This window comes from Sparus aurata, chromosome 15 (assembly GCF_900880675.1).
Source record: "Sparus aurata chromosome 15, fSpaAur1.1, whole genome shotgun sequence".
In the NCBI taxonomy this organism is placed as follows: Eukaryota; Metazoa; Chordata; class Actinopteri; order Spariformes; family Sparidae; genus Sparus; species Sparus aurata.
Window position 1 is genome coordinate 9,220,854 of NC_044201.1, and position 23,351 is coordinate 9,244,204.

Genomic DNA, 23,351 nt, shown 5'->3' on the forward strand with positions numbered 1-23,351 from the left:
GGATGAGGTACTCATCTATGCGACTGTCTTCCACCGGATTGATTTTATTACTGTGTAATTCCTGTTCATATTCACAAGGAATCAACACACACACACCGTGACAGGGTTTAGATACAGCCCACAGTTACATTAGGGGTAGCACGACAATGATAAAGTTGATTGCGGTGAGTTTCATTATGGTCATAAAATCATGACAGTCGTGAATATCCTCACAAGAATGACTTGCAAAAGCTGTCTGACTCACTGACCTACAGTCTTAAAATAGTTCCTGGTTAAATTTGAATAGCCTGTGCCTGTCACAGTGGCCCAATTGGCATGGATTGAAAGTTAAATTGGCAAAATCCAAACTAAAAACGACACTGAGGTACCCCTGAGAGCAATGTCGTGAGAAATGGGAGACTTTCACCTGTCGGGTGATATCAAATGTAAGTTGATGTTAACAGACAAATGCAAAGCCGAGCTGAAAAGTAAACATGGGACTGAGAAACAGGTCAGAGACACAATTTCAGTTTCTAACACCTTTTTTTGAAACCAACTCACCACTGAGGAGTTTTTTATACTGGTCACGAGTTGTCAGATGCACCTCGTGGAACTGCGAAGGACAAATTACACAACTGATTTTAAACACATTGAGCAGAACAGTCCACGGACCTCTATTTGAGAGGATTTTGTCATTTTAACTGTTAAAAGCCAGCGAGAAAACAGCACACACACACACACACACACATATATATATGTACTGTAAATGTGATGTACTTGACTTTTTGACCCCAGGAAGATGAGCTGCTGTCTAAGTACCATTCTGTATGATAACCATTAGGATGACACAATTTATTAATGTTAATTAGTTGTTTGTCACATCTTACTTTCTATAATGAAATCGCAATAACTTTCACTCATAACATCAGAACAGTATAGAGATGCACTGTTTTCATGCATGGATGGCGTTAAGCTTGCACTGCTACTGAGGGATTAATCTCTACCAGATTAATGTAGCTGCTCAGAATCTACCAGAGCTGCTGTGCTCACTGTTGTGCAGCTGTTGGCGACACGTGGGAGGATGGGTGATGGGTAATATTGTAACCGATTTGTGTTTTGTAAAAAACTACCCACGTTGAACACATCAGTACCCAGTGGAAAGTTTAATTATACTGGCAATTCATTAATCACACTCAATCTGGCCAAGGTGGTTTATACTTCTGAAACCAAAACATATTTGTATAGAGTGGCAACCGCTTGCATTGTAATAATTTTACTGAAATTAAAGCACTTCCTTGAATTTCAATGCACAAAAAAATAGTTACCTGAATAGCAAGGCTACCGTCATAAAACAAAAACAGCAGGTATGTAGAAAAAATGACTGCACTGTACAGAGGCTAATCTAATGAGTTAGCCAAAACCAAGTCACAGTGAAGTTTATAAACATACAGTATTATATGCATATTATGTATACAGGTCGGTGAACAACATTCAATGATAATTCTGATACAAACTGAGGCTACAGGTGTATCCTCTGTCGCACAGTAGTTATGTTACAGAGATACAAAATAAAACACTGAGGAGCAAGTCTGGGCTCAAATTTTGGCCGGTTGCATTTAGCTTTACACAAACACTTAGATATCTTACAACTCACAACATCCATAGTACACATAATGAAAAAACAAATTATTGCTGTGTAAGATGTATGTACAGATTTGGATTATAAAACAACTAGGCCTACTCTTTGGAGGTGAAAGAGTTCTTAGGAGCGGAGATCTCTCGTCCAGGGCAAAGATCAGAGCTCCAGCGAGGGCACTAGCGGTGTCCGTATTTGGCAGACCAGTCTGTTCGCCCATGGATGGTCTGTACTGGTGGGCGAGGCAGCAGCCCGGCGGTGCTCTTATTGGTCATTGACAAGTTGGCAGAGGTGTTCATCGGACTCCGACCTGACTGCCATGTTGCATAATCTGAAGTTGAATCAAAATAAAAAGTTAATATGCTATCAAATACAACAATTGGTTTGTTACATTACAGGAAGCCCAAAGCTCTCAGGTTCATCCTCACTTGTTGCTGTTGATTCCAGTGAAGCACCCTGATGTCCTCTGTGACCGGCAGAGCCAAGGTCTTTTTTGTAAAATGATGGCATGTATCCACCTGGGATTGTATTTGTGCCTGATATTTAAAAACACACAAACAAACAGTGAGAAGTTGAAAAGATTGCACTGAAGGTTGTGTTAAATGTCCTGGGAGTTTTACCATGAGCGCCTCTGCTCGGCAGAGTCCCTCCAAATGGAATACTACTGTTGCCCCAAAGATGGCTTCCAGTATAGTCTTTACTGGCATTAATGGCCACATTCTTCTTTGTACTAATACCTGAAAGAGACAGAAAGACACTTTCAGAGATTTAAATAATTTTAGGGAAGGTGATAAAACAAATGAAACATTTCATTTAAAAATAATTCTACAAGTAGAGCTCATTTTATCACTGACGACCAGGTAGAAACAGGACCAGAACAGAGTTTTTTTGTCTTTATATCACCAGGGGAGATGATGTTAAAGTGAGTGAAATGGAGTAAACACAGAGTTGGACACAAGCAAAATGCACTTTATTTTTAACTGATTTTCTCTTGGACTGATCAGGGAAATGTATTGTTGGATGCTGTTTATCGCTTATGGGGATTGGCTGCAAGGTTGCCTATTATTTTTACGGTCAATAGATTAATCGTTTATTCTACAAATGTCAAAAGAATTTAGGAAAATGCTCATCACAAATTTGCAGAGCTGAAAGATATGACTTGCCTGAAAAATGACTGAAATTATTAACTGATTATATAAATACTAATTGTCTTCAAACTAACTGATTGATCGCCTGATCATTTCAGGGGCCAGAGGACTGACAGCATTCAGAACCAAGTAAACCAAACTGTCAAACAAACCAGAGATGATCTAACAACTGTAGATGCAGAACCTCTAAATTTCTTTTTTGCCTTCTTTATTTTGATAGGTCAGCTTTGAGACTGACAGGTGGGAGAGAAAGAGGGAAGACATGCAGGTCTGCAATCGAGCACAAGTCCCAATCAGGGCTCCCACTGTGATTTCGATTACTAAATTATACAGTTGGTCCTGCTCAGGTCTGTGTTACTAAAGGTAAATCTTTTAATTACCAGGTAAATATCTTGACTGCCTCAAGTAATGCTGTTTAGCAGATGCGGTTCTTGACGGCTCTTGGTAGGCTGTCGTCTTGTTCAGGTTTAAAGGTGCATCTTCTTTTCCTTTCGGTCGACTGTAATCCAGGACATTTCCATATCTGTAAGACAGAGGCCATTCACTGAGACAAAGGTGGTGTCAATTACCTGCTTGGTGTATAGGTCAGGCTACAGATCTTGTGCTGCATTCATGCATTATATCATTAAACTTTTTGCATATTTTTTTTAGTACATCATTATAGTGCAGGTGTCACTGAATCGGCCCCTTCTAAAAAGGTACCTTACGATGATCACAACCTCACCTGCTCAGTGCATCGTCCCCCTGCCTCGACTTCTCTGTGGAGAAGTTACTTTTCCCGAGAATACTTATGGTTGTCAGATCAGTTTCTTCATAGTCGTCCCAGTCTTCACCCTTAAGGTGTCCAGTCCCGTGGCCCCAACGCCGCCGCCCTCCTTTAGGCTTCAACTGATAGCTCAGGAGATTTGAATTTTCAGACTCCTGTCTTGATTGCTAAAAGAACAAATCAACATCAACATGTTGGCCGACTGCAACCCCACAGTTCAACTGGTTGTAAGGGAATTTCTCACCTTGCCCTGGAGACTTTTGTCAACAATATAAGGGAGATGGCTCTGTGGCGTTCCATCTCTCTGTTCCTGCTTCAGGATGTGCTTCGGCTGCTGCTCTCGCACCAGCTCTGTGTGCCGTTGGTACGCTGCCGCCTGGGCAGCTGCAGATACTGGGGAGGGCTGGATCTGCTGGAGAGGCCTGGAGGGGGAGCAGTGTTGGTTTGGAGGTGGAGGCTGGGAGGGGGGCACGGGCTTAAGCAGCAGGGGTTGCTGCTGCAGCTGTTGTGACTGCAGAGGAGCCTGCAGTGGCACAAGGCCTGGCTGAGGTCTGCCCTGCTCCAGGATCTGCTGAGGAGTGCCCAAAGCCTGGCCCACATGGAAGTAGGAGTACCTGAGAGCCTGAGAAGACGTAAAGATTTGGTCAAACAACATCAGCTTTCACTCTCAGCTGTGGGAAAACTTGAAGTGAAGGTCAAACACTACCTGGGCAGAAGCTGGTCTCTTCTTGGGATCCCACTGGAGCAGGTCTGTCATCAGATGGATGGCTTCAGGACTGGCATTTGGGATCAGTGTCTTCAGATTACTGGGAACACACTGAGGCCAACGGAAATTCATAGCATTTGCCAGCTGGAAACCCTCCGGCCAATCGTTCTAGAGGGAGAGGACAGTCCATCTTACACACCATGTTTATATATCATCACTCTTCAAAAGGTACATAATTAAACTTAATCCAATATGGAGTTCAAATAGTCCCAGATCAAGTGCGGAGCCCTCTGACCAGCTGCTCAAGACGATTTAACAGCAAGACAACCTGATGTTAGACATCAAATTTTCCTTACAGGTAATCCACCTATTTTGTATCCTAGTATACACACATAGGACAACGAGGAACAACAACCTGAAAGATATCTGTGAGGGCATTTGTTACAACTATACAACTGTTTAAGTATTCTTAAATACTTGCAATCATTCATCTTTCTCACCCTGACATAACAAAATGAATAAATATATACAGATTTATCAATGAAATTCAAATTTAAGTGCATCTGTTTTTTTTTTCTTTCTTATGTGTTCCACATGAGGGAGACATTACCTTCTTTGGTGTACCCAAGACTTGACAAATCTTGAATATGGTGTCCACTTCACTGGAGCCTGGGAAAAGAGGCCTGAGGGTGTAGAGCTCTGCCATGATGCAGCCGACTGCCCACTGGTCTATGGGTGAACTGTAGGATGTGGATCTGAGGAGCACCTCTGGGGCTCTGTACCTGTTGCCATAAACAGAGGGTATTGGGACTTGATAGCACTGAACTATAAAACTCAATTTGATTTCGGCTAAATATAATGACTAACTGTATATTTACCCTAAAAGAAACTTACCATCTAGTGGAGACATAGTCTGTGTATGGTGGTCGAGATCTGATTTCTCTGGCAAGCCCAAAGTCGGCTATTTTCACCAGCTCTGGGCCCATGCACAGAAGATTCTCAGGTTTCATGTCCCTGTGAAAAAAACCTAACAAAGACACATTGCATGACCATCTTACGTCAAATGGTACAAGATGTTGTACCACTTTGCAGTCGTAAACAGACGTACCATGTTTGTGAATGAATGCGAGCCCCTGTAGTATCTGAAACATTATATTTCTTACAGCAGATTCAGGAAACAACCGAGTCCTGCAGCAAGAAACAAACATAATTCTGTTAAGAGACTGTCAGCCTTCACCAAAATAATAATGCCAACAATAAGAACTACACCCACCTGTCTTTCATTAGCTGATATAAGTTTTCCTTCATGTACTCAAATATAAAGTACAAGTGATCATTTTCACGGATTACCTCCTTCAGTTTGATCACATTGGCATGGTTAAGTTTCTTTAAGGACTGAGAGAATAAAGAAAGAGATTCATGTAAGAATATGTTGAATGCATAAACAAAAAAATATTAGAAGTGAATACTATGTCTAATCATGCTGGACAATACACACAGGTCACTGCAGCACATTCAAAAGCACGCCCTACAACTATGAAACAAAACCTTTCTTGTTAAAGAATGGCTAGTGTAAGAACACAATGTAGTTTGGGGGTAAATGCTGCAAAAGAGGGATTTATACTTACAGTTTAAAAAAGGGAAAATAAATATAGCAGGATGGAGAAATATACACTTTTCCCATGCACTGGGATGATACAGGTTTAACCATGCTAAATTTTAGTAAGGGGAGAAGCCGTAATGGGATTTTGACATTGTATGATACACATGCTGTAATCGTGATCTAACTCGCAGGGCGCTAAAGGACCAGCGTGTTCTACACATGTTCTGCCGCGTTAAGGTCAAGCTCTAGGAGAGGGGGGTGTGTAGGCCGGGGGCGGGAACCAGAGCTCAAAACCAACAGCACACAAGAATCACCTTCTACTCTTAGAGCTGGTGTGTGACTTTGAGCTGTGAGGAAATTTAGACAGTAACACACTGAATTGATGTGAAAAGAAACAACAGAATGCTTTGAGAAGGCTGAACTAAAAATGTACAATATGGCATCTAATCAACAAGTTATAACATCTCTATTCTACACAAAAGAAGAAAAATCAACCCAAACAGAGCCTCAGTGTCTGACACCAAAATACTGTTTATCAGGGTGCTGCATCAAAACAGGTGACAGCATGTGAAACATTAAACATTACATCTAATAATCAATGTTTGCTATTCCATTTTCAATACAGGCTTGTACTGTCTTAACCAAAGTAATGTTATCTTGTGTTATCAATAAAGAAAATCATAATTAATGTTAAAATTAAACATTCATCTGATCTCAAAAACATTATGTACATGTCAAAATCAGCTTTTATTAGTTTATTAGTGTCTCCTTGTAAAAAAAAAGAAGAAAATATGTTTACATTCAGTGTGACTGAAAATACAGACCGCCCCCAAAGAAAAAAAAGGAAAGGAAAAAACTCTTTTTTGAGCCATTGAAATCCAGTATTGTTCAAATTTATGTTTACTAGCTTGCACTCTTATTCACTGTCTTCACTAGTGCACTGCTTAGTTTCTTTGCACATTACTGTCACCTGTCAATCAGTGGAATAGTTAGAAATGATTGGTGGGACTGGGTATTCGGTCACCAACATACAAATGAATGGTCATCCTTGCGTCTGTGCATGAGACAAACAAAACACTTGTAAACTCAAAATACTTCACAGGGACCTTTAAGTTAAGCTGCACTGAACTATATTATTGTTCTTCAGGTAACATTTACAAATCTGAAAACCTACATATTTCTTAGTGTGAAAAGAATACTATCACTAATGCTTTCATGAATAAGAATTGCTTTGGATACAACAGACACGACACGGGTCACATGGCAACCAGAAATAGCCGAGCTATCAACTGTACTAATACTATTTCTAGCCATCACTTTGCTGTCCAAGTAGCATACAGACACCATCAACTACTCCTGTCAGTGAGCTCACACTGTGAGAATCAGTCCCTTAAATGTCTCTTCCTCAAGTCATATTCATGAGAAGGTTTGGTCAAGTGTGGTTCACACACTGCAGTGTTACAGCAGCATGATATTAACATTCTGCTCCCCTATAACTTGGCAATACTTCACAGAATATTGCAGCCAGTACAACAGTACAGTATTATGCTGACACAGCATTTAATATTAACCTGATAAATATGGACCGTTTTCTATTACCTCAATGATGTGACAGAACTTCTGGATGACTTACATTCTACATGGAGGTACGGAAAAGGAACTCCCTTTATTTTGGTTTTGGGTTGATTTTTCCATTATTCTGCTCTGCTTTTCAAATGAGTAAAACTGTAATGTAGAAGACATAAAATCACCTTGACTTCCCGAAGGTTCATGCATTCTTCCCAGGAGTAGAATTTTCTTTTCATTCTGAAAAATATTTTTCCCATTGAATTATTTGTTGGAAATGACATCACATTGCACAGCAGTGTCTTTTTTTAGCAGCTGTTATGTCTAAAAATAGCAAAACAGTAGCAAATAGGAAACAGCAGTTTTCCTGCATCTGTAATCCTTACAGATAGGCTACGATAACAGAGAGAAAAAGACACACAGCACGGTGCACAACATCAGCTCTAAACTAAAAAATAATCTTTTAGATTAAAATGCAAACAATTTCCAGATACTCACTTCTTTATGGCAACAAGCTCTCCTGACTCCAGACTGCGGCCAAGGATGACTGAGCCGTAGGTGCCATCCCCAAGCTGTCTGATGGTAGTGTATCTATTCATTATGCTTGTCCTTCCATAGGATCATTCCGGGGGCAGATAATAACTGGGTGGAAACTAGAGATGTGCTTGCCTCCGGCTGCTGAATGCAACCAGATTTTCCTGTGACAACAGCAGAAGACCACGGGCAGGGCTGGAGGACTCATGGTGTCATGGGCTTGCCTCCTTGTAGCTTAGAAGGTGAAGAGAGAACAACAAAAAGTTAAGTTGATCGTGTAGCTGCACAAATTACAGTATACATGACCCTTAATAAACCTAGTAGGACAGAACTTGGCCTACTGACTGCAAAACTAACTACTAAGTGGGACATTTTATGGTTGGAAAATGTTATGGTCAGTGCTGCTGTGTACAAATCATAGCTCTATAATTCAAATACTGTAGAGCATCTACATGTCATGACCAGTTCTACAAAACGTGACAAAATATATACAGCTACAAGTTTTTGTACTATGGGGGCAGGCACGCTACCAGTCATCCACCTAATTCTAGCTACGTCTGATGCTAACATTCACCGACTTACATTTTCTTAGTTTTAAGTACTATAGTTTTATCTGCATGCATTTGGGCAGTTTACCATCCAAATGACAAAGAAGAGATGTTAAATCTGAGCTTAATGTGTACATGAAAGATGATTTAATGCTGCCATTGCTTTTTTTTGGCCAATCATGGTCTACCATGCAACCTACACCAGTGTGACGTGGAAACTTGTACATTTCTGCACACAATTACTTAGAATGGACTTTTCAGTGCTGTAGGCCAGGACATCTCTGCAGCTCTACAGTACTTCATTATAATACATTTTAACTTGATCAAAATATGCTGCTCCTGCAATGTGGATACTGCACGTGGCCGACAATCTGATAATGTAGCTTACCTTTTCTATTCTATTATTCTTTTTATTCTTCATCAATAAAGTCACAATTCAATGTACCCCGTCAAGGAGGTCAATGTTCCTGGTTTTAAGGGGCACAATTTTAGCTGCCGGCACTTTGGGAAAGAAATTCAATTCAGAAAATATTGAGAAATTAATATTTGATGAATATCTTCTCATAACCGAATTAACAAGCTGTCCTAGGAGAGAAAAGGGCCCTACAAGAATGCTGTCTGAAGCTATAAAAGGTGGCTACTTAGAAGGGTCCTGCCAATATGGACAAAATGAAACAGAATGAATTGTGTTGTGTTATTTTAGAACAGTTTGTCATAAAAAAAAAAAAAGTCTGACACAGGAAGTCTGATTTCAAATGCATCTGCTGATGAGGTGGGTTGATCTGAGACAAACATGAACATGCAAGTTCAATGCATGATGACATCATAACTAGTTTGGTAGCCAGTCATGGTCCAATATGTTTTTTACATTCACATCAGTAACCCTAATTGTTTACTGACAAGTTAAATAGTGTACGTTTATGACATCCTGATAACAATGTTGATGGCATTTACCACAGTCAACGGTTAATTAGCTAGCAGATGTTACAGACAGTAACATCATACAGCTATCTTGTTAACTGACTGACATTAGCATTAAGAGAGGCAAATAGCTTGTGTCTACTTGACAGAGAAAGCTCGAGGAGGAAGCCTCCAGCTACAGTCTTCACCAGTATGAATCCAAAACAATGTTCGTCCTGTTTGGTTCATAACGCAGCTAACGTTAGCTGACCTTAACATTAGCCAGCTGTTATATCCCCCCTTCAATCAGCGTTAATTATGCAGAGTGAAAGCTAACGTGGCTGCAATACAGCGTTAGCACCAAAACATTCATTTTCCTGATATTATTCCCACTAAAAGTAGCTCCAGTTGATTGTGTTTAATACTATAACTTTGCTCGTGTGTTTCGGTTACATTTTAACGAGTGCCTTGTGCAGTTAGATGTAGCTGGCAGCAAACCCGTGCAATTACAGCTATCGTGATTGTGTTGTGGTGCTGCTGGTGGCCCAGCTGCTGACAAAATATTATAGCGCTACAGAGAGAGAGAGAGAGAGAGAGAGAGAGAGAGAGAAAGAGGGAGAGAGATAAACACTGGCCTGGAAGGACTAAATGGTCCCCTAACTTCAAATAAAAATGAAAAGCAGCAGTCAATACTCACCCTCCTCACGTCACACCGACAACAACACATAGCCGAGCATTCGTGGTCGATGTTCAACAAATGGTTTAACGGAATTAGCATCGGCTGACAGATTACCGCAGCATCCAGTGTGTCAATCACAACAGAAATATCGTTTCATGCAGGCCCCTCTCGTCAGGGAGCTCATCATAATCTCGCGTTGCTCTAAAAGCTGCACATTGCAACAAATCACAGCTTTCCTCCGCCAGCAAAGATGCAAAACGCAAAGGAATAAATCACTGCATTCGTATCGAGCGTACGTATGCAGCATAAAACTGACGACTGAAAAACAATTTAATAAGGCTTTTGGCTTGTATGTCTTTTAGCCCACATGTTGCCTTTAGGCTAACAGAAACGTGTCTGTCTTTAAAAAGAAAATGCTGCAAAAAAGCGAAGATTGTTTAGCGTTAAGCAAAGGCGGAAGTAAGAGAATGGTACTGCTCTTGCTTTGCACTCGTCTTCGATCAAATCTCCGCCCTACAGTGAGGCACCGCAAGACTAAATAAATAGCAATAACAATGTCTTTTATAGCCAGCGCTAAAAAAATTGGTTACGAAAATGAAAGAAGCGATCGGAGAAACGGTCCTTTATTTTTAAAATGTAGATGAAATTAGTGATTATTGCAACCTCAAATTTGGTCGTTTTCATACTTTCAAATACATTCAGCAATGTCATCATACTTCTGGAGTTTATACCATGTTCACCCCAAGAGTTTAAACTGTCAAAATCCTTTTTTTGTTTTGTCTTGTGCACGTGTGAGATAATAGAGATAACGATAATTCCCACCTGAGTAATAGTGGTATAAAACATAAATAATAAATAAATAGCCTACTTTTCACCATCTCTGACACACACACACACACACACACACAAAAGTATTTAGATCCATACATAAGGTACAATATTCCAACAAATAATAGAGCAACACATAAATAAGTAAACTCCTTCCACGAGACTTCACTTGAAAAAAAAATAATAATAAAAATTATGAGCAGCTTAAAAGATTCTGAAGTAAATGTACTACCTACTATTTATAGGTCATCATTACCGGTGTATTACAATATGACTCATATTTTAATATGGTAGCTTCAATGTGGAGGCATGTGTTTTTAATGATGCATCGTATTTTGTAATCTACAGGTCATTTTTGCATGTTGTCATCTGCAAAGTAACTTGTAACTGTAGCTGTCAAATAAACAAATAGTGAAGTAAAAATTGCAAGTATACAAGTATAGCAGGAAGTTTAAATATTAAAGGAGTACAAAAGGCTGTGCAAACACATGCACATTTTTCTGAGAATCCAGATTTTCCTGTCAGTTTTACAGCCATACATTGGTGACACTCTCAGGTATTTGGCCACACCAGCTGTTACATGAACACGCCTGTAGAACTAGTCTGCCTCAGATTGGACAATGCTGTTGTGCAATGCACCAGTTCGAGCGGTGTACAATAACATTTTGGATGTAACTGTCTCCTTATGAAGTTTTGCGGATGAGGAGTGATCCACATCCAGAGTGTACAGGAGCTGATGAGGTATGCCTGTTTTTTCACTTCAACTGAATGATAATATGGAGCAGGTGTTACACTGACTGTGGTGACCCGTCAGACTCTGTGAAAGGCAATAGTCACTGTAAATATTTTTTGTCCTGTTTTGATAACATTTACCAAAAATTTATTTCGACAAATTTTGAGAACAGTAACTCATGGCCAATAGTGTGTAGGCCTGTTTGTGCCCGTCTACTACTACTGGACTACTAAAATGCTACTGGGACTAAAATGTAAAATCAACATTGATAATGTAATGTATTTCAAGAAATTTCATGTACATTAGATATTTTTATTAGAGTTGACACAATGATTCAGTTGACAGGATGATGAGCAACAATTTTGTCAATTAATTCATCATTTCAATATTTTTTAAGCAACAATGCCAAACATGTTCTTGTTCCAGCTTATCGGATGTGATGATTTGCTGCTTTTCTAGGATTTATATAATGGTAAATAGCATACAGTACAGTATTTTGCATTTGGATTGTTGGCTGGTCAAAAAACACATCTGAAGAGGTCATCTAGGGTTCAAGGAACTTTTTACACTATTTTCTGTTATTTCATAGACCATACAACTGATTAAGATAATTGGCAGATTCATTAATAATGAAAATAATTATTTTTTAGACTAATAATCATATACTACCAATAATATAAAAAAAAATCAAAATACTTATAAATATAACCTTCTAGGAAACTTAAGGGAACGTACCCTTACATAATTTTGTCAAGACCACACTGTGTTGTGTGCAGTGCTGTAAAAAGAACACTAAAGCTATAAATCTTTAGAAAAAGTAAAAAGATGTTGTGGTTAAATATTACATTGGTAAAAGTGAAAGGCATACATTCGAATAGTGCTTGAGTGAGTCTTAAGTCTTAGAGTGTCTGATATTATGTACTAAAGTATCAAGGGTATCCTACAAATAAAATTATACATATATCTATATGTATGTTTATACTACTTTATACTATCGGTCAACCCAGTGGCGGTCCTAGCTTGAATGGCGCCTCGGGCGAAACTCCCGTATCCCTATCCCCCCAGCCCCCCTTTGCCTTATTCCACAACCTCTGTGTGTGAGACTTTCTCTGCAGCAAGAAGACATGCCTTTACAAAACAGAGGGTGTGGTTTGTAATGTATTCCCATAGGTTTCACATATAATTCATCAGTTTTCACATGTAATCCCAAAGGTCACATGGATATTTACAGGGCTTCACATATTATACTTGAAAATGTTCCAAAACTATGTTTCCAAAGTGCAAAAGGACATGTTTCACTTGTGCAAAGCATGTGTTCAGCATATTTCTCACCTGATTTTAACATGACTTGTACAGGTATTCACATGTGACCCTGTGTTTCTTTACATTCTGCACGTTCTGTAAGGCTGTCCTCTCCCAACATCACTGTGGTCTAGTACTGTGAGCAGCTGCTGCTGTGCAGGTGTCATACTTGTCATACAGTTCATTTCTGCTGTCTGATTGCTTTTGTGAGCATGTCAAGTTGACAGGCAGAAAAGCAGGTCTTGTGAGAATTTATGAACTGTAACCAGTGGCGGTCCTAGCTTGAATCAACCCCCAATTGGATTATTGGAATCATTTTTTCCCCCTGCTGACTGCATTTAAAACAAATAAATCTAAAACAAAGAACAAAAAAGCACTGCCTTGGCTGTGAGGCAGCATGCAATCTGATAAGTAACTGGTAACTAAAGTTATCACAGGTAGTGGAGTAAAAGTACAATACTTCGCTGCTCATGTGAGTGTGTCTGTGCTGTGTATGTGTGTGTGTGTGTGCTATGTTTAAGGATCCTAGTTAGTTTGAGCTGAATATATTTATTAGTCTATTTAGGTAGCCAATTTATGAATTTATTTATGAATACGTCATCTATCGGCCTCCATACTTAAACCCACACACTGGTTTTAATAAAGCCTCACTCGTGTTACTGTATAAATGAGTCCAAATATGTGATCATGTAGTCGTTATATTTCACAAGGAGCACCCCGGGGCCGTGCAGGACGCCTCTCCCTCCTCACGTCTGTCTCCAACTCCGCCACACTTCCCGACTTCCTGTGTCAGGCTCGGGGCTACTCAGCGAAATGGCTGCGTTCCTGCGAGCTCGTAAATATGTCCGCTGTGTTGTCCGTTTCTCCGACCGTGAACTGTAAACGCTCGTGTTGACCGCGTGTGACTATCTAGAAGGAGACCTGCTGGCCGAGCTGTCATGGTGGGTGACGTGTTTTTTAACAGTTATTCAGAGAGACGTGTTAGCTAGCCAGCTAGCTTGCTAACGTAGCGGCCGTCACCTGTTTTTCCTCTACCTGTGGCGAGTTCAGTCCCCGCTGCTCTGCTCGACGTGTCTCTGCGGGCTGAACTACTAACGACACGTCTCATGTCTTTACCAGAATTTAGCGACAAGGCCCAGAAATAACGACTGTGGCAGTTATATTGAGGCTAGCATGAGGCCACATGTGTTCTTTAACGTATGCACACATTTGTCTTTTTCGTTTCAGTCTAGTTTATTGGACCAGTTCCCGAGTTTGCACAAATGCAAACTTTATTTTAACCGACCTGCAAATTGGCCTTATGCATTGTGCAAGAGGAGGGGGGGATATAAATAACCACTGAGGTGTGTATGTGTGTGTGTGTATGTATATATGTATGTGTGTGTGTATATATATATATATATATATATATATGTATATATATATATATATATATATATATATATATATATATATATATATATATATATATATATATATATATATATATATAGCTAGCTAGAGAGTGTAAACGCGTGTGGTGAAGGGGATTAGAAATCTTATAATAGTTTGTGGGCTCCTTAAATTGGGCAGCATGGTGAATGTGTTGGATTCCAGGCAGGGCTGATTAATTGCAGCCACATGGACATTGGATTGTAAAGTGACCCCTGCAGTAGAGGGAGTGGTGTCATAACAGGACAAGATAAAGACACACTTTATGAGTGCTGCATGTCCCAATCTAGGGGAGGATCTGCTGTAGCGCTGCAGCTAATACATTTAATTGTCTGCTGTTTGTACAGTTGATACATTCATGTATTTACCATGTTGCTTTTTGAGAAAATATTGAAACAGTGTCTCAGCCCAAAGCCATGTTTTAAAATTTCGTTTGACCAATTCGACCCCAACAATCAATGACCTGCCAATGTTTTGCATTTTACCTTTGATGAATGGCAAAAATGATTCAGCAGTTCTCAGATGTGATGTTGATTTGATAATAGATTTATCGGCTAATTGTTTCAGCACATGACTGCTCATTTTCAGACTACAGGATAGCTGATACTGTTTTGTTTGCTTAAGGTTTTTAGAGCTTTTTAGGGCGTTAGGCTTGAAACCTTGTACACACAACACTAGTCTACATCTGAAGGAGGTCTTGTGGATGGGTTGCTACTTGGCGAAGAGCTGATGCTTGTGGCAGATAGTTATACGGAACACAAGATTTAAACCACTGACGGGTGAAGTGAATACAATTCATCATCCCCACCATCCAAACACTGCTGCTTATCAAGTGCACTCTCTCACAGCAGCGGCACTCCCAGATGCCAGGGGCTCCCCAAGCAGGACAGTGTGTCCGTCAGACACCACAAAAACTGATCAGGAATGGCCCGAGGAAGGCGTCCACCTGGCCTAAAAATACCCCGGTTCCTAAACTGATCGAGCATCAGTGGGATGTGACAGAATGAGGCTCCACCTTGAAACCCAGAGGACCCAAAGTATCCTCGACCAATGCCTTTGTGCCAGACATAACAGGATATACCTAGAGGATTTATTTTAATGCCTTAATGGGTCAGAGCCAAGTCCAATCCATGGTGGGGACTTCATGGACCAGACTTGTTCCAGTACATCCAGTGGATGCTTGATTGGATCAGGGTAAATTGCAAGACCAGGTTGATGCCTTGAGGTCCTTGTCACCCTTGTTGGGCCTTTCCTGAGCAATTTTTGCAGTGTGGCATAGAGCATTGCAAATCTAAGAAAATTGTTTAATTGTTTTAGTTTAATAAGAAAATTATAAAACGCACATGGAGGCATAATGTTAGTGCAATGAGCAGCAACTTACTTCTTTTAATTTTCTCTCCCCACATATTACAAACAACAACTCTTGCCCCACCTACAGCAAGTCTGAGGGGACACACCACCTAATTGTGCTCTCTGGTGGGGAGCTGTTTGAATCACAGTGTTACCATGGTCAGGGGGACGATGGCATTGTTAATCGCCCCGACCCTATTGTACGCTGTCTTCATTTGTTGTTGGTAATCTCACAGCAGCCTATTAAAACTCGACAAAGGCCGTCTGTGATTTCTTTTCATGAATCAACCTCCATTTCACAACAATGTAATGTAAATCAGCATCATATTAGTTTGCTGCTTTTTATAAGTCATCTGAGAAGACTTGTCCTTCTCTGACTATATTAATAAATGGAATATATTAAATGTCAAACACAAAAGAAAAAATACAAAACAATACTTTTCATTATTGATCTTCACATCCCACTCACCACAAGTTTTTGTGTTGTTAAATATTTTACAGGCCGATTTAAATTGGTCAAATGTTAATGTACACAAGAGTGAGTTATTGTGTGTTTTTCATAATATGAATGTTGGCTGATTAGTCTCCACATCCGCCACACAGCATGTATTCTGTTAAAAGAATAAACCTAAACCTTAAAAATCAGACAAATAAGATCAAATCTAATTCAGCAAAAATAAAAAGTTTCTGTACAATGTCAAATAGTTGAAACATCATCTAAGCTAATAAGCTGTTAGATCAGGTGACAGCCAAAAACTGCAGTCGCCTCAATCCCGGTAGAATACCGTTGCCCATGTGTGCATTACGCAAGAGCAAGTTGGTATCAACTCGGACACACATCTAACTGGCATGTGTTGTGTGGCGATCGCCTCTCATCGAATCTGCACACTTGTTCACCTAACGAACCTATTGTAAAGACATGATCAGTTACTATATCTGTCATTGGTTTTAATGTTGTGGCTGATTGGTGGACGTCACCTGAGAAACCAGTGACAGAAGCCACAGAAGTTACATGTCTTGTGGATGAACGCGGAACCATGCGACCTTGCCAATCCAGCGGCCTTGTTTTGCAAAATGAGCTCTTGTGATTAATTGAATTATTACTTCACTTCCTCTCTGTACAGGCTGAAGATAATGCTGAAATTGGAGGTACAATAGAGGATGAAGATGAGGGTTCAGATGACCCGAATCTTGAGGTAAGAAATCTTCTGTGGACATAGATGATGATAATAGTAATAATAATGATAATGATGATATCAATTATTGACTATTGTAATGGCAGCTTTTATCTATACCATCAGGATATCATGAAAGCAATATTTCGTTGCTGTTTGTTTCTTTTGCTCTGCAAAACTATTAAGATGTTGCTGCCTTAAAAGTGCATGTATGCTCGCCCAACCTTCCCTCTATAAATAAATAAAGACTAAATATTTGACTCATGAAGACTCAATGATCATATGGCATGTACCCCTGTGTCGTCTCCACAGGAGCCACTGAGTTTTAACAAACTTGTGCTGTATGTTGAAATAAGAAAAATAAAAAATCACCTTTTTCCGAGAGGTTTATGCTGCCAAAGGGTAGATATTTTGTGGTTCTTTTTTTTTTTTTTTAAAGAAGGTCAAATTAAGAAAAAATATTAATATTCCTAATTTCACTAGGCATGAAGTTTGATATACATTATTGTACATGGCTGTTCTTTACAAACCTTGTTGTTATAGTGAGACATTAAACAAGAAAGCTTGGGTCTTCATTACAGTTTTTTGGCACGTGACTTTTAATTAAAGGTGCAGCTCACTACATTCAGAGCTCAGTGGATGTCTGAATTGAAGTCAAGCTCTGGAGCAAGTGGAATGAGTGATCGACTGCTGAGAGCTAAAGGTCTGAAGAGGACACAAGACTTGGCTCGGGAGGAAAAAGTGAGTTGTGACAATGCCCAGATAAATTGCCTACATGTGTTGTCGAGTGCTGTTGTATATTTGCAGTAATGCTGCTGACTGACGCGAGTCATCCTCCCTCAGGCCACAGAGCTGTTCTTGAGAGCTGTTCAGGAAGAGCAGAGTGGAGCTGTCTATGAGGGTGTGTATGTTGAATTTATGGTGATCAAAATCAACAGTAGAGGGATGATATGTTGGCTTAACTAACTCTTCAGGAACGAATAGAAAGATCAGAGTTAATTCAGTGTAAGCTTACGGAAAATGCTACATTTTATCAGATGTTATCATTTATTAACAGGCACATAATCATCAGTCTTTATCATTAAATGATAAGGAACAAAAACAGGTGATTACATTGCTTGTTCACGGTTATATCTTCGTCTTAATTGTAAGATGATCTCTTTTTTACTTGCAGCCATCAAGTTCTATCGCATGGCGATGCAGCTTGTGCCTGACATTGAGTTTAAAATCAACTACAGCCGTCCTGCTGATGCAGACCGAGGTGGAGGAAACTAGTAAGATGCTTTTTATCTTTAGATATTGGCAGGCTGACTAAATTTGATCAACTAAATGTAATTCTGCAAGAGTCCCAACATGCTCTGATTTTGAATTTATGATCTGTTACAACAGTTCAGTGTTTTTTCTCCATAGCTTAAACTCTTCAACTGTGTATAAGAAGTGACCTCAAATTCAAATGAGTTGTGTTTTGTATACACTGAAAAAAAGCTTATCGCAACTCCATTTTTAATTTGAAGTGTCTACATGGCTGACTGCTCCTTATAAAAAATATTTTTCACCTTGTGAAAATATAATGCAGCACATTTATATCTGTAATAACCAATGTTAAGTTGTTCAGCTGAGAGGCCTACAATTATCATTCATACTAACTGAAGCATCAGTGTATTACTGTGCTAAAAGTGCTGACTCATTCACACAACAGAAAACTCTGGGTTTTGTAAGGTCATTGCATATGTCTGAAAGGTGAACAATGTGTGTGAGAGTTTTCCTCACCTCTTAAACTGAATAGTTCATGTTTTTTTTTTCTTGCAGCAATGAGGACAGTGATGTCGACGGTGAGATCGAGGATCTACTTGCCTACTTTGAGCAGGAGCTCACTCTGGAAAGCTCCTTTCCAAAGATCTGCAATCCTGAGTTGGACACAACTCAGATGCACATTTCAGGTAAAACATTTTTTTTAAATCACTTTAATCTTCAGTAGTATACAACTGTTTATTAAAAAAAAAAACATGTCTCATTTTTTTTTATTTGACTGCAGCCTTGCCGAGGGAAATCCTGATGTACATTTTTCGTTGGGTTGTGTCGAGTGAACTGGACATGCGAGCCTTGGAGCAGCTCTCTTTGGTTTGCCGTGGGTTTTACATTTGTGCAAGGTCAGCCCCTCCGTCATAACAAATCACAAGTGTCACAGCTTGTTTGTCAGCGGCTACTCTTTCCTGGGGTTTTGCCTCTCAAAACTGCAGATTTCCGATTGGGCAATTTGGAATCTTACATATTTGCTGCTGCACAAAAGATAATGTACTTAAAAGCCAGTTCCATCTGCTTGATTTTCTCTTTGACTTTCTCTCCAGGGACCCTGAGATTTGGCATTCAGCCTGTGTGCGAGTGTGGGGACGGAACTGCACAAAAGTAGTACCCTTCAAATCCTGGAGAGACATGTTTCTGCAAAGGCCACGTGTCCGTTTTGATGGTAATTAAGTTTTTTTAATTTACAAATCTGGGTGTTGTCATAGTTCACAAGACCAGCAACAATATTTTCGTTTTCTCCCTCATATCAGCCCATCATTGAAAAGTAACAATCATAAATCCAGGTGCAAAACATTTTGAGAGGTAGATGCTCTTAACATGCAGCACACGGCTGCCCCCTGCAGTGGGAGGATGTATACAGCAACATTTCAGTAGTGTTTCCGTCACCCACAGCAGGAATCTGAGAATGTAAAATGTTTCACCACTGTACTAATGATTAGTTTTACAATTTCAGTACTAAAGCCAAATGTCTCAATTTCACAATATTTCCTGTAAAATTAATATTCGACTGATCTTGGTGTTGAATGAAGATGATTTACTCCATTCTTGCTATTTTGACAGGTGTCTATATCAGCAAGACATCATACATTCGTCAAGGAGAGGAATCACTGGATGGATTCTACAGGGCTTGGCACCACGTTGAGTACTACAGGTGAATGTTTTACTTTAATGATGGTTGTTTGATTGTGAGTTGTATAGACATCACAGCTAAGTGGTGTGTTTGTTATCACAGGTACCTACGGTTCTTCCCCGACGGCCACGTCATCATGCTGACCACCCCTGACGACCCGCTGGTCATTGTTCCTCGCTTGCGTACTAAAAACTCAAGGTACAACTTTTCTCAGATAAGGCTGTTTCAGCTTGAAAAATAATTGTACATGTTGAAACGGTTTTCATGATATTTCAATTTTGTTTAATTTTACAGAATGGATTCTGCTCTGCTCGGTCATTTCCGTCTGTCACAGGAAACAGACAATCAAACCAAAGTCTTTGCTGTTGTGAGCAAGAAAAAGGAGGAGGTGAGAATAAGCTTTGAGCTGTTTTGTTGTGTGTGATGAAGTTATGTTGGAAAGTTAGAGGCCATTGTAAATTTTTTTTTAAGGAATTGCAGATGGGATTTTGTTGTCTTTGTTGATTCAAAAGTAGTGTAAAGTGACAGTTAAACAGTACCAGCAGACATTTTTTTTAACTGCTGATTGCACTGACATGAGGACATACTGTAACCAATAGTTTGATTTGATCGATCTTTATTTTAAAAGAGTTTAACAATATGTGAATTTGATACAAATAGATTACGAAGTACACATTTTTTATACAGAATTTTGCCTCATCAAATCATATCTAAATTATGCAATGGCATTATAGTGTATATATTCAAGAGCAAAGGAAAGAAATATTTTACCTTGAAAATATGTTGCATACTTGCACCTGTGTTGTCTTTGTCAAAGCTTACGTAGTTACACTTACTTACTCAGTGCTATTCAAAGTAATATTAAATGTATTCTAACACCTGGTTGCAGTTATTTACGGATGCTGAAAACGGCTCTGCTTGCTGTAATTTCTGCTATAACAAAATCACAAGTTAATTATCTTGTTATCTCGAGAGATCAAAAGGCTGATGTCTAGAGAGAAGATCATTTATAACAAGAAAATTTCTCAATTTTGGAGAACTCGAAAATCGGTTTTGATCACACCTGATTTCAGCCTTCAAGTTCACTAGGTTCGGGAAAGATTCATAACTGAACAGTAAGGTGTTTGGAGTAAGAAAAGAAGCTTGATTCAGTATTGTTGTCAAGATGCCATCGATGCTTGCTGACATAGCACTTTTGAGAGGAAATTACTTTTTGTTTTCACAGGATACAAAAATAATTAACTTGTGATCTGGAGATATCCGCATGAAAAAAGTCATGGCAATTACTGCTGTTCTCTGCATTCTTAGTAAATTGTTTGCAATATTGTTGTATTATTTTCTGTTAAAAAGCCACACTGTTGCAACCTTTTTATATTCAGAAATTTAGAATAACTCAGGTTCCTCTGAGCTCCATGTAAATGATCATAGAAACTGAACTTGTGTTAATGTACAGTACAGTCGTACTTCTGCACTGGGTTGTCAGCAAACATGCGTAGTGTTTTTTTTTTTTCAGGTCGGTGTACAAGCTTACTGAGACAACTAACTCATGGCACGTGGAATCGGGATAGATTTATTAATGTGCATATTTTTATTATTTAACCTAACATTCATTGGGAGGGGATAACAAAAAAAAACGACTGTTATTCCCAACAGTACTGTACTAAAATAAAAATATGAATTGTTGCACTATTCCTTTACCAGCAATGCTACAGTGAATAGTTACTGAGTGACTCATGAATCCACGCCTACACTTTAACTTTACAGAAATCATTAAAGTCAGAGTTAAATAGGTCAGTTTTTAGCTCAGCTTGTAAACTGTGTCCTTTGTTAGCAGAAAGCGACCGAGTTTCAAAGGAATCGGTTCTGCAGGCGGAACCCACCTCCAGAGGCTGAACACAGCTTTCACGTGGGACTGCATCTGTCCTCTGGGGGGTGTCAGAGTTCCAACAAGCTGGTGTGGATTCATCACTCCTGCCACATCACTTACAAGTAAGAGATATGGGGACTAATATTAGTGGAAGAGAGCAATTCATTTACATTTTGTTTGACATTAATGATAATTTTGTTTTCAGGCTGACGGGGGAAACAGTCGTCACAGCGTTCGACCTGGACAGGATGTACACACCCTTCTTCTTTGCACGTGTGAAGAGTTACACTGCTTACTCCGAGCAGCCTCTTTAAGCAGCCTGGAGACCTGCACATGATCCCACAGCAACAGTCCCTTCACCGTTTGAATAAAATGCATACTCCTCAGCCTGTTTAATTTGTGCTGCAGCTGGATTATGGTGTCAATATAATGAACTCTTATGTTTCTTACATGCGAGCATGTTAACGTTTCAGGGTTACATAATAGAATACTACTTATTTTCTGATTTCAGAAATTATAGTAATGGGCTGAGAGCTAAAATAATTAGCAACCTTTCCCACCCGTTCTAAGCAATGAATGTGATGCTGTTTTTGTTTCATGGTGCACTTTCTCCCTCGAATAAACAGTGGTGAACACAATATGCTCACAGTCTGATTGTTCTGTACTATATCTCTAACAATTCATCAGCATATACTGGTTACTCATGGTCGTTACGGGAAAAATGATACATCGGACAAATTGGAGATCCTATTACACAACCTCAGTGAAAGATTGATTGCAGATGTGATTTTCGACTTCTATCATTTGTCTTGCTGAGGACAGAGGGGTATATATAATCCACGTATTACATTTTCTGAGAACCAAGCTGGGAGAGATGAACAGGATTTGCAGAGGAAAAAAACAGTACATGTGAAAGTTGTATTGGATTATGCTACAATGATTTGTGGGTTATTGACTTCAAAATTTCCAAATACTTAAAAGGAACTATGGTCTATTGCAAAATCTTCATTTAAATGGTGAGTAAACTGTTTTCAAAACGGCAAACGCTGCGTTTGTATAAAATAGAAAATACAGCTGAAAATGGAAAATTACAATTAAAGTGTAAAAAGGGTTTTGTGCATACTCAATTGCAAAGAGGACAAAGCAAAAGAAAAAACAAAAGGAAAGTTTGAGTTAATAATCACATTATCTACTTTGTTTCGATGCTGTCTGTTTTGTTTACTTCACAAATGCTGATGCATTTTCATCATACAGCTAAATAATTTCAGTGCTGGAGGTTAATTGTCCCACCCTAAAATAAGCTCAATGCAATTGCAGTTTACTCAAATTCGAAAAACATTTAAAGAGGTCTAAATAAATATTAGACAGTCTCTTCTGTCTCTTTATGCAATTGATTAACTGATTTATCATGAAATACCTGCTCTTGTTAGCATGATGGCTATTTGCATGTCTATAATAACTTGTGATGTTAACACACATTTGGTCAAATCAAAAATGCCACAACGATTTAACACCAACGCTGTGATGAAGCCAGTTTTGTTTAAACTGACATGTACAGGGCAGAGGGAAGATAATAATGAGAGGAAGCATGAGAGAGCAAAAATATACTTAAAGCATCCTGAAAACGACATCCAAGGACAGATTTAAAGTGAATTTCTCATTAAA

At 39.2% G+C, this 23,351-nt stretch overlaps 2 protein-coding genes across 5 annotated transcripts; one reads left to right on the plus strand and one right to left on the minus strand.

Moving 5' to 3' along the window:
• Positions 1-1,127: 1,127 nt before the first annotated feature.
• On the minus strand, positions 1,128-10,296 carry cilk1 (ciliogenesis associated kinase 1). Of its 3 annotated transcripts, none has more exons than XM_030441422.1 (14): positions 10,084-10,296; positions 7,903-8,172; positions 7,590-7,644; positions 5,509-5,630; positions 5,344-5,423; positions 5,130-5,262; positions 4,846-5,017; positions 4,236-4,403; positions 3,774-4,151; positions 3,488-3,696; positions 3,144-3,286; positions 2,236-2,352; positions 2,044-2,151; positions 1,128-1,946 (listed from the first exon to the last, which is right to left on the minus strand). In XM_030441422.1, the coding sequence occupies exons 2-14, from the start codon at positions 8,001-8,003 to the stop codon at positions 1,795-1,797; spliced, it is 1,938 nt and encodes a 645-aa protein (XP_030297282.1). In that variant the 5' UTR covers positions 8,004-8,172; positions 10,084-10,296; the 3' UTR covers positions 1,128-1,794. The 3 variants fall into 3 exon arrangements, with proteins under 3 accessions (XP_030297282.1, XP_030297283.1, XP_030297284.1); XM_030441423.1 differs by lacking the exon at positions 10,084-10,296 and adding an exon at positions 6,153-6,185 and having other exon boundaries at positions 7,903-8,168; XM_030441424.1 differs by lacking the exons at positions 5,509-5,630; positions 7,590-7,644; positions 7,903-8,172; positions 10,084-10,296 and having other exon boundaries at positions 5,130-5,261; positions 5,342-5,423.
• Positions 10,297-13,579: 3,283 nt separating this feature from the next.
• fbxo9 (F-box protein 9) lies at positions 13,580-22,324 on the plus strand. 2 transcript variants are annotated; one of them, XM_030441443.1, is made up of 13 exons: positions 13,580-13,869; positions 16,834-16,905; positions 17,494-17,625; positions 17,728-17,785; positions 18,059-18,158; positions 18,694-18,824; positions 18,920-19,034; positions 19,233-19,351; positions 19,750-19,840; positions 19,922-20,017; positions 20,114-20,207; positions 21,651-21,808; positions 21,892-22,324. In XM_030441443.1, exons 1-13 carry the CDS (start codon positions 13,867-13,869, stop codon positions 21,998-22,000), a joined length of 1,278 nt encoding a protein of 425 aa, XP_030297303.1. In that variant the 5' UTR covers positions 13,580-13,866; the 3' UTR covers positions 22,001-22,324. The 2 variants fall into 2 exon arrangements, with proteins under 2 accessions (XP_030297303.1, XP_030297304.1); XM_030441444.1 differs by having other exon boundaries at positions 13,722-13,869; positions 21,654-21,808.
• The last annotated feature ends 1,027 nt before the right edge of the window (positions 22,325-23,351 follow it).

Bases quoted from the DNA above. Each gene is read 5' to 3' on its own strand.
- cilk1 (XM_030441422.1), bottom strand. From the start codon at position 8,003: ATGAATAGATACACTACCATCAGACAGCTTGGGGATGGCACCTACGGC. The intron at 5,263-5,343 runs GTACGTCTGTTT...TGTCTTTGTTAG, and splicing joins CGCATTCATTCACAAACATG to GTTTTTTTCACAGGGACATG. The intron at 3,697-3,773 runs GTGAGAAATTCC...TTGTTCTTTTAG, and splicing joins ACAAAAGTCTCCAGGGCAAG to CAATCAAGACAGGAGTCTGA.
- fbxo9 (XM_030441443.1), top strand. The intron at 19,352-19,749 runs GTAATTAAGTTT...CTATTTTGACAG, and splicing joins GCCACGTGTCCGTTTTGATG to GTGTCTATATCAGCAAGACA. The intron at 21,809-21,891 runs GTAAGAGATATG...TTTTGTTTTCAG, and splicing joins TCCTGCCACATCACTTACAA to GCTGACGGGGGAAACAGTCG.